We start from the raw sequence: 12,159 nt of genomic DNA, 5'->3' as shown, positions 1-12,159 counted from the left end.
GGCTAAGCCTGTACTATTTCTCTCCAAAAATTTTGATAAAATGTTAATGTTGTCCAAAAGATAAGGTTATATAGTCACACACTGCTTCGTCACTTGATTTTCGGTCCAGAAATGATGATTTAAAATTTTGAATTTTGAAGGTTGATTTTATACTCTAAATGAATCACAATAAATTAAAAACTTTAGAAATATTGCACTTATTTAAAAAATTTGAATACAAAATCAAAAACCTACTCACTATTTGTTATTCACAGCTCTAAAATATATTTAGACTGACCACTCTAATATAGATCTAATGATTTGTGAAAGTACAAATCTCCGACTATGGGCCCAATCTCATATAGGACAATAGATCTATATTGTATTGATAGGTATGTAGTCTATATACTGTAATCTATATACTGTATTGCAGGTATGTAGTCTATATACTATCATATCAAATCTATAAAGTTCGAAAGTCTATCTGTATTGATAGTTCTACACAGCAGCTTACAAACAAAAATGTAGACCAAAACGCTATTCCCATAGGAACGAAGACAGTTGCTCAGGGGCTCAGGGCAGTTGAAAAGGCACAATAATTTGAGTGACGTCTAGTGAGGCGGTCGTGGATGCGGTCTGCGGTCGGTCAGTCGTCTACGACTGCGGCGCTGCGGCTGCGTTCTGTCGGATTCCACCCTGCATTCCGCCCGCGGAACCGAATAGATCAACTTTAATTGACGTTAATGCTTCCAACAAACAAATTCGTTTTAATCCCCGCCGGAACGCCTGTTGTCAGTAGGATGCTGGACATATTTCGAGATTTTTTCTGGAAAGAATCGACCTGTAACGTCATGTTGGGTGGTTTCATCTGCGGCAACAACCAGAAACATTTCAATGTTCATCCTCACATCCCAACGAATAAAATAGACAGCACTCAATCCTACCCTGATTATTTTCATTATTATGCATAAATGCAGTAAGATAAAATCTGTGTCGACCAGAGCAAGATTGAAGTCTACGCCCCAAATCTTGTCTTTTCATCTTGCTCTCCTCTACTCACTGCAGGTCCTCAAAAAACGGGACAAATAAATGTTTGATATGTAAGCAACCATGACATTTGAAGTTAAATCGAATGATTGAGAAGATTACGTGAAGAATTTCAAGCTCATTTCAGAATGATCAGCTTAGAATCACGTAGAGGGATGAATTATACTCATCAACACGCTACAAATCTGGTCTCTTTATCGTGATACAATCTTCATGATTTGTTCATCGTTTGGACTCTTTTAAATCGAATTTATACAGTCATCTTGATTTGTACTGATTTTCTGGACTCTTTTGAAATCGAAATCATACAATCCCCATGATAGTTTGGTCTCTTCCCGAATCAAATTCATATTTTTTTCAAAACAGTGATGATTTAAAAATATCATGAAGTTGTAGTGTTATGGACAATAAAACCCCTATTATCTCAACTTTATTGATAGTAACAACTAATTCCTTAACAATCAGTTAATCTAGTCAATTTTCATTTCAGACGAGTTTTTATTACAGAAATTTTGCTTGTTAACACTTTATTTCTTATCATAACAATTATAGAATAATGAATAATCGAAATAGTGAATAATGATTGAGATCTAGTCTGGGATATGATGACTGACTATCCATGTCCTCAACCAGTGATCATTTCGCTATGAATTGAGGATTGATAGACAAGCTGAATTCGGAAAAGGAATTAGAGTGAAACAATTTTAATTTGCAACCATATTGGCATTATTGAGGTCTGAGTGAAGAAGTGCTCGACTATTGCTTGTTCGTTGGTCGCTGTGCACACAACCACTGATGCAAGGCAACTAACAACCAAATACATTCTGGGAGCATTGTTTTATTGCCTGTTCAAGACACAAAGATAATTAATTCTTCGCCTTTACTTTCATCTTCTTATCCAGCAATCTTCCTCTTTGTTCCTCGTCATCACATCTTTTCCTCCACATTCTTTTCTTATCACCCTTTCTCTCTCACATGCACATACCCTTTCTCTCTCCCTTCACCCGATATCCTGGGAATAGACTGAAAGTTATGAATGACTTGGCCTGGCAGAGATTCATGCATTATGCAGAATAGAGGGACAATTATCTCGAAAGGCCCGGTAAACTAACACACAAAACATCGGGGACTCGACACTAGCAGTCAAAAGCATCACTTCTCCATCCTTCTTGCGCCCATTAACGCTCCTTCGCTCTATCCTTCTCTTCCTCTCTCAACACTTACGAGTTGAGAGCTCCAACTTTATTTCTACTGCTGGTTTCCTTTTTATTATTCCTCTGGAATCCTCAGAATCGATCACCTAAGCGGAACCCACACGGAACTCATAAACATCATTCGACTAGAATTAAATTCGTTAAAGTTTTTTCTCATCAAATGTTTGAAACAAACTAGCATCAAACTTTTCAAGGCGGTATAACCCAATTAATACAGATGCTCATCATAGATTTGGTGAGTAATGAATCAGTTTCAACCATTCATCGAACCAATGCGCATCTCCTTGATTAGAGAAAAGAGTATTCCAATCACTTGTGGACTCAATCAGTCCACAAATTTTAAAGTCCATTTATAAATATTAATAACAGAAATGTGTCGTAATGATAATAAATATCATCGAGATGGATGAAAAATAGAAGTTTGGGTATTATTCTTGATGGATGGTTGAATCTAATCATAAAAGGGAGAATGGTCAACAATACATCCTCCTCTTCAAGAAATAATTATCAAAAAATCATAATTATGAAATATGAACTATATGAATATGAATTATATTTTCAGATCTGCAAATAGATATATTGTTCCTCGAACTGACTTAACTATATGCAGAAGACAATTCAACTACACAGTAAATGAACTAATAGATATTATCCCTGAACATTTTATAAAAATAAAACCCTCAAAAGCACTTAGAACGAAAATTGAAAACTGGGTCAAGACCGAAAATATTGTAGTCAAAATATTTTTATTCTAGGAATTCAACAATTCTTTATTTCAAGTTTTATTTAATTATTCCCCCTTTACTACCTGGAAGTTGTCTCCCAGATTGAAATCAATTTATGTAATGTTATCCTGTACTGTATTTCAAATTGTTGATGTATCAAAATGAATATTTGTTAAATTAATTATATTTCGTTTATGCTCATGCTATGAACAACTCCGCTATCGTGTTTTTTCTTTTTTGAAAGTGTATGATAATGTTTTGTTAAGTGTTTGCTAAATTTTTGTTTCATACAGTTTTTTTTTTCTATTTTTCTCTAATTGGAGTGCTTACTGAATGCTCGTTGCTAGCGCACAAACTTTGTTTTGCTTGCAACGCCAATATTACATATTAGATTATTATTCAGTTTCAATGAAAGCCTTTGTAATTTTGTTAGTAAATTTATAATGTATGGAACTGAATTTTGTTTTCCATGCATTTGTGAATTATTGAATTTGGCAATAAATTTGATTTGATTTGAACTTAATATAGAACAGAGATTGTGTCTAGCCATGAGTAGTCTACCTTAAATATTCTACTCGATCAGCAAAATAAACATTTCTATATAGCAAATCATTTTGAGCTGTTGAATTTTCAGAAATTCGAACAATTTTACTACATTTTTTCATAGAAAGGTTTATGATAGCATCGAAACAATATTTTAATGAAGGATGTGAGATATAACTTCATTTATTTATTCAATATCTAAGGTTTACATTGGTAAAATACTAGAGTAAGATTTACTTGATAAGAACCGTGATATGACGATGAGTTTTTGTATTCAGTTATAACCTTTGTCTCAGATACAGGGGAATATCAGCACGTAGCTTCTAGAATCCACATCATCAGTTCCGAAGTACAAATGCATAAGGATGACATACTTTAGTTACAGACGTTTTTTGAGCAAGAATTTGTTAGCAAGAGTTAGTGGGCAGCAAAAACATGTTCAGTCGCCTTATATTAATATGATCAATGATCCAGTAAGTCCTCAAATTTCCAACAGTGATCCACGCCAACAAGAATGAGGTTCTATGAGTTTACGTAAATGATAGAAAATTTTAACAAAATTCAATGGATAATCAAGGAATTCCAGGGACAGATATGTTCCTTCCACTAGAGGTTCAGACCCGACATGCAGTCATTTACTCTTTCATAGATCAATATAAATTATATAGGTCAGAGATTCCTCATATATTGCTGTACTCTCAACATGAAACACGAAGATTTTTGTCAAAAATGATGAATTTGTAAAGACTTTCAAATCCCTTTTAAACAGTTTTAGCTTCCATCTGATTATAAAATCAATTATTATTGTAGGACAGTGCGAATAAATCCACTTTTTTCTGGGGATAATGCACACTTGAGCTCATTTAGGATAGGTAATGGGAGAGTAATGGTAAATATCAATGAAGCTTCTATTATAAATGAGTTCCGAACCCTAGAGTGTGATTCAAAAGCTCAAGCCTAATTACAAACAAACCCTCTAAATATTCTATATTTTGGCCTCAAACACCCCCCCCCCCAACCATAAATAATTCGCCATCGCAAAAGGTCGCCAGCTGTCATTTTAAACACTACTGAACCCCCCCCCTCCATCATCGCACATAGAGCACCCGTGTTGTAGGATTCATCAATTTATTATTGAGAAAGATATTTTATTCAGAATCAGAGTATCAAGAAAACTGTTGTAGTCTAGACACTGTGCTTCTGCGTCGATATTGAAAAAAATACTCACTTTTTGATGAGAGATGAGGAATTCTCTCCCAAGGAGGAGCTTCAAATAGATGAGATGAACACTTCAATAAGATTCCAAATCCCGACTTTCAATCAAGATGTGTTAAGAATAAGAATACTACAAACTCTGTTGCAGTCTAATGTGTCTCTGTTGCTGTGCTTCTAGGTTAATTGATCGAGCGAAGTGAGGTCTAAGATTCAAGTCGACGGTTTTGCATTTCTCTTTATGATTAAATGTTTCTATGTTGCGCATTTACGGCGAAACGCAGCAATATATTTTCATGAAATTTGACAGGTATGTTCCTTCTTAAATCGCGCGTCTACGTATATACAAAGTTTTTGAAAATTTTGAATTTCAAGGAAAATATGAAAAGAAAAGGAGCCTCCTTCATACGCCAATATTAGAGTACAAATCAGGCTATAGAATTGTTCATCATGAATCAACTGTCGAGTGGATTATAAATTGCATGCATTTAAATATCTCATGCAACTTGATGAAAAATTAGCTGCTGTGTGGACTATTAATTGCATGCCTCATTGAATGCAATTTTTATGCACTATTAAATGGACCATTGATTGCATACAATAACGCATGCAATTAATAACATAGTATTGTCTCTCGACCATTCTCTGCTTTGAACTGGGGCTGTCCTGTTGCCAGTATGTCTTGAAGGAGATTAGCTTTTAATGTTAGCATTTTTGATACACCAGCCCCAACAGCCATTAGCAGTTTTCACACCGATATCTCGCCGACACGACATACAGACAGGATTTACTCTGATGGACAGTACAAGAGGAGACTGCGCGCGGTCTACTGTTCACAGAACTACTAGTATTGAAAAAATCACTCACATTTTTATGGAAAATGCGGAATGCATTAATGGAAATGAGGAACTTAAGATAGACGAGATGAACGCTTCAATAAGATTCCAAAACCCGAGATTAGGAATATTGATAAAAATGAAAATATAAATATTTAGAGGTGTTGCATTGCAATGGTGACTCACCAGAATCGAGATCGGTAGCGGTGACAGTAACGACGGATGTTCCCGGGGGAGCACTCTCGAGCATCTCGTTGCTGTAGCTCATCGGGTCAAAGAGCGGTGCGTTGTCATTGAGGTCGATCACATTGAAGTAGACGGTCAGAGTCGAGGACAGACTGGGACGACCCGCGTCCTGAGCCTGTACCACGAAGATGTAATGTTGCACCTGGACAGTACAAACACAAGAATTAGCCTAATATCAACAACTAAGAACGGTTCACATTATACTTGTGTTATGTGTGATGTTGTATTTTTCCGTGATAAAAAGACAAATAGAGATTGTCAAACACTTTTATCAAAAACAGAACTGTGGTCAACGATTTCTATTTGTTTTCTTCAAAGAATTCTTCATTGAGTGGAAATTGGGCACCATCTTTGTTTGGATATCATGTGATGTTATTCAATCCTGTATTGGTTTTATTTGTTTATTCATTCATAGAAAATGTATACAATCCTGGTATAAACAACAGGCATTAGCCAAGAACTGCTTTCAACCTTGATTTAAAATAAATAGTCCAGAGGTCATGTAGAGTTCACGTAATAAAAACACAAATTGAAATTGTCACACACTTTTATTGATAAAAAAACTGTGGTTAAAAATTTATATTTGTGTTCTTCGAAGAATTCTTTATTGGGTGAAAATTGGGCACCATCTTGGTTTTATTTATTCATAGGAAATAGATACAATCCAGGTGTAAACAATAGGCATTAGCCGAGAACTGCTTTAAATCTTGAATTGAAATAAACAGTCCAGAGGTTATGTGGAGTTCTTGATTTGATTTACACACAATTCTAAGTCCAAAAACAATGTATCAACTAGAATTTCAAATTTATCTCATTAATTTACAAACACAATCTTAAAAATATTTGAAATTTTACATGATGTAATGAAGTTGAAAATAATGTTTGCTCTAGTTGAACTACTACATCTGATCTAGATTTTAAGGGAGATTAATCAGCTGTTGGTTTGAACGGTGAATGTATCGTATGATAACACAATATCGGGAACCAAGCTTCGCTCTGGAGTACAAAAGCATAAAAAATTTATTACGAAAGAAGAAATTATAAAAACATTCATAGTTCATACAGAAATGTTCTATCTAATCACAGTGAAATGAGATTAATTCCCAGAGGAATGCAAAAACTTCCTTCACAAAGGCCCGGTTGCACAAAAACCGGTTAAATTTTAATTCTGATTAATTTCACGTGAACCAAATCAGAGAAGACCATTTCAGAAAGATGGATCTACTGGAATTTATCAGGATTGAAAATAACCAGGCTTTTTTGCAACCAGCACTAAGTACCTGATTGAATGATTACAAAAGTTCAACATCTGAGTCATAATTTTGACACAGTCCCACACACATGAACTCGCTCACTCACTGCCATCATCAACAGACGACGAAATAGTTATTATCAGCTGTTCTTCCAAGTTGAATAATAATTATCCTTTTAATGTCCTTCAGCGAGATTTCCCAGGGATGAGACCTAGTGCAATCGAATTTTTATATTATAAACCTACTATTTTCTGAATTTCGTGAGAATCGTTAGAGCCGTTTTTGAGATTCGGTGAAATACAAACATCTAAACAGAAATTACTCGTTTAATAGTATAGGATGCCTCAGAGGAAAAAGGATCACATTCTTCTCTGTGCAAATGCGATCGTTCCTTCATGTGATTGTTGATCAGCGTCACCGAGGATAGTGCAAATGACCCTAACATTTTGAATGAAAAAGACTAAGAAATTGTCAAAAAACCACTGATTTATCAGAGATTGACAATGGTGTAATAACCGAAACCGGTCTTTCTAATTATCAATAAATCAGTGGTTTTTTGACAATTTCTTAGTCTTTTTCATTCAATATGAATAATTACCACAATATCAACTTCTCAACTACACAAAAAGACCCTAACATTAGTTGATAATAACTAGAATTTGTATTTTCATACACACAGCATAGAGATATTTAGCTCTCGATATCTTAGCATTAATAGAGGTCTACGACGTACGGCAATCTATAGTTCATAGAAACTGTTTTTGGACTAGAACTGTCCTTATCATAGACTAAGGCCAGGAAAAGCTCTTGACAGGCATTGAACTCGCGTGAGAAAACTGAGCCAATTAGACTTTAATCTTTTCCAGGTTTTTGTCGTTTTCAGCAAAAAATAACGGCGTTGAATAAGGAAGCAATACATTAATTCGAACATCGATCGATATCTAGCAAAACAGAACGGAAACAATAATGAACCTTGTAAAAGCTCAAGCACATCTTCCTACTGATATAATTTATCGCAAACCTACATATAACCTACTAATATATTATAATGACAGTAAAAATCTATTGATCTATAATTTTTTTTCATCTCCCCTCGCATATAAAGTTTCAGATTTTACATGAAAATTTTAAACGGAAACATGTTGAAGGATTTTATAAGAGATGTTTTCTATGAAAATGAAAACATCCTTCTTCTACATGACTTTTTATTGTAATGGGCTTCCTATCCCCTTATCACCTTCCATATTATTATTAAAATGAATTTTTATCTCCTTGGAAACTGATAAACCCCTCACTGTACTATCCTCACTTATGTGAGTATTATAAGCGGAAACCCTTCCAGCTTCATCGATTTCGAATTCTCATATTATAAGAGTCTAAAATGGACCACAAGGATTAAAATGAATAACAACAAAAAATACAATAATATGGTTGTACGCTTACATTACACCACTTTGCCTCATTTATTGATTTAATATTTTTTGGCGGGGAGCAGCTTCTGATTTCATGATTGATTCGATCAAATGCAGTGATATTTCTGTTTCTGTAATTTGTGAAGATTATTATTTTCCAATCCATGATTCAACTTTAACGTAAATCTAGTACCAGTTGCTTGATCAGTCCACCCAATCATTTGCCACTTATACAAGTTTGGACAAATAAATGGATAGTAGGATAAAAATTAGGGGGACTAATGATCTTATTCCGTTGCATTCTTCTAACGAAGATTGGAAATCATCACCTTGGAGTCGGCTGCTTTGAAGAGGATGATCTCTTGCACTACCACCTAGATTTATATTTACATTGGGTGAATTTAGGTGGTAGTGCCTCTTGCCATACCATTTCTTCCCATACCAAAGAAGAGGACTACATCGATTTTAATTGTATGTATCAGGGATCACCAACAAATGATCCCAAAAAGTGTAATTTGGGATTTTTTCCAATCACCGAGCAAATTTGGTATAACTGATGTTATCATGATGGGTACTTGAAATGTCTAGAATGAATTATCTCCTACAGATACTATGTTGCAGCTTCGGTCGGGAAATATCATTGAGCAGATTTTAATCTTTGGTCACGATATTTTGATAGATCGTGACGACTTCAATATCAAACAATGATACAAGCAGTGATTGTTATTTAAAAAGGCATTGCACAACTTCTAAATATACATTTCCGATCGAATTAATCAGGCAAAAGTCAATTCTGATACAAATCACAATGAGGATAAGCTACAAAGGATCATAGTTCTTTCTTGGGAGATAGAAGACATCTGAGACTCAACATCGAAGTAGGCTATACTAAAGGTAAAACTGACTATTTGAGAACTATACTAATGAATCGAGAAATGTAAATGAGTTTTTCAATAATAAAAATATTCTATATGGGAAAATAAAGGAAAGAACTTGCTCATACATGTACGGGATAGGAAATTCTCGAATGACACATCATCACGTCTAAGCTACTGGACTGATTAAATTGAAATTTTGCATATAGATTCTTAATTAACCGATGATGGTTATAGGCCTATTTTCTATTCTTCAAGATTTTATCACGTTAAGCTTTCAGTTTGTCAAATTTTTGATTTAGTCTTAAATTGAATTATAAGCGCTAAAAACATTATACTAATGATACTAGAATGATACTAATACAGCTGTGATTTTAGAATTAGGTTTGTTTTTTCGGTCCCTCATTAAAATTATTTTTTTATATAGACTAGAACGTGAATATTTCTTATTTTAGTGATAATAATGTGAAATATATTTTCTATGTTTGGTTTTGAAGCATCTAAATTTAAAAATCTACTTTGTAAAAATAATTAAGGACTGAAATTTTTGAAAAGTGAACTTAACCCATTTCAGACCATGTGTAACCAGAATATTATCTAAATTTGGGTGAGGAATAGCACAAGGGTACCTTATTTTTCCTATCCCTATCATGATGTACTACCATTTGATGATGTACTTATTGTATATAATGGAAAAATTAAATAAGTTACATTATTAGGATTACATCAAAAAATGAGAAATGCAATTTGAATGAAACTGACCTCCTCATAATCGAGCCTGGCAGTGAGCGTGAAGACACCGGTGTTGGGATTGAGCGCGAATACATCGTTGGCCCAGTCGGATACGACCGAGTAGGACAGCAGTCCGTTGGCTCCCAGGTCGTCGTCACGCGCCTCCACGCGACCCACACGCCACCCGCGACCCGCGTTCTCCGCCACGTCGAACGAGTACGCACTCTCCGCGAACGCAGGCGCGTTGTCATTGGTGTCCAGCACCTGAAAACAAACAAAACGTGATTAGTTTATTTAATTTAGTTAATTCATTAGATAATATAGAATGCAATGGAATAAGTATAGGAAAGGATAGGGTAGGATCACAGAAAATACCATAGGATAGGATAGAATAGGATAAGGTAGTGTTGGGTAGGTTAAGGTAGAATGAAATCATCAAATTTACAGAGAAAAATATACACAATGAAACAAAATCGTGAATTGAATGAAATCGTGAGAAAAATATACACAATGAAACAAAATCGTGAATTTTTCCCTGTAGACGAATCAGTGTGTGGAGGAATAAAATAGAATTGAATAGGATAATATATTAAAGTGTAGGATAGTACAATAGAGGACAGCATAGTATGGGATAGGATAGCATAAATAATACAATAGGATATGATAAAGACATTATAGTAGAGGATAGAATAACATAGAATAGGATAGGACAGGACAGGAGGCAGTACAGGAAAGGATAAGATGACATAGGATACGGTCGTGTAGGTGGGATAAGACAAGATAGAATAGATATGAAAATCATAGGATATTATTTATAGTATGGGATTAGATTAGATTAGATTTGATTTATTTATTTATATATGTTACAATATTTACTGGCTAATACACTAATTTACATTAAATGACGATAATGCTAATTATTCAACGAATTTTACAAAGTAAGAATAAAGATTAAATGCAATTAGAATAATGATAATATAAAATTGTAATGTAACTTCATAAATCGGCGGTGTTTCAACAAATAATTCGATTCTCTAAGAAGGATATAAAATAATATCCTTCCCATCAACACATGACCGGGATAGGATAGAGTAGGATATTATAGGATATCTGAGAAGGTAAGGATAGGATAATATTCATTGATTCAGCTAAACATACATATACAATACACAGTTGAATATTGTCAGAAAGATCATCGACAAATATTTCATTTTCTCTTCCGCCCTCCAATTCAAGGCAGCTCCTGCGAATGATGGTAAGTAATAGAGTGATACACTTATAGGAATAGTAATTTTCAATCAATGATTCTTAAATCGATTATTAATGGATAATCAATAATTCTTTTTGGTTTATCTGTTCTTGTAGACGGTAATAGAACATATAATAAGACTGCAACTGGGTGATTGCGACACAACAGAATCTGGAGTAATTTTGTAAGTTTAACGTCTTTCTACACGTCTCGTTGCTATCACCCTCACTGTGAGCAATGCCATTCAAATCTTTATGTTTTCAAAAGCAACTTAAGTCTCGTTATCACCCAAATACTCATGGTACATGCTTCTTGTAGTATTCCTTATACAAGAGTTGATGAAGAATAATGCACAGAATGAACCAAATATTATGAGAGTCCAGATGATTCAAACATCATTTGATTCCATGGCTTGAGAGTCGAATGAGGAACAAAAATATAATTTAACGGAATGAAGTGATTGGTGCGGCTCATTGACTCCCTAACAAATATAAATATGCGTGGTGATTACTGAGGAATGAATAGAGCCACCACACCAACTGGTTTGTGGTTGTAGTTAGTAAGGTAGAAACCAAGGACTCAAGAAGCATTTTAATTGGTTGTCGTATTTCTGTATACTTCTCATATACATGTATACAGTATCTTCTGTTTCAAATCTCTCGTGCTTATGTATACTCCTTTGAGCTAACACTGTGAAAAAATCATTGCTTACTCCCAGAAACATGATGTGAGAATATACGTTTTGATGTGGTGCTGTGTGTTTTGTTGGTATGGACCTCGAGAGAGAAGCAACGATTGAGAGAGTGAACGAGAGAAAGAGAATGAGAAATGCGCGT

At 34.5% G+C, this 12,159-nt stretch overlaps 1 protein-coding gene across 1 annotated transcript in view; it reads right to left on the bottom strand.

The window, feature by feature from the left end:
- LOC111064644 (cadherin-related tumor suppressor) overlaps positions 1-12,159 on the bottom strand; it is a 278,331-nt gene that overhangs the window by 53,277 nt on the left and 212,895 nt on the right. The window contains exons 4-5 of the mRNA XM_039428848.1: positions 10,105-10,338; positions 5,743-5,944 (exon numbers count right to left, since the gene is read on the bottom strand). Of these exons, the coding sequence (XP_039284782.1) occupies positions 5,743-5,944; positions 10,105-10,338 (436 nt within the window). The remainder of the gene's footprint in view (positions 1-5,742; positions 5,945-10,104; positions 10,339-12,159) is intronic.

Source organism: Nilaparvata lugens, chromosome 5, assembly GCF_014356525.2.
Source record: "Nilaparvata lugens isolate BPH chromosome 5, ASM1435652v1, whole genome shotgun sequence".
Taxonomy (NCBI): domain Eukaryota; kingdom Metazoa; phylum Arthropoda; class Insecta; order Hemiptera; family Delphacidae; genus Nilaparvata; species Nilaparvata lugens.
This window is presented reverse-complemented; position numbering and strand designations above follow the sequence as displayed.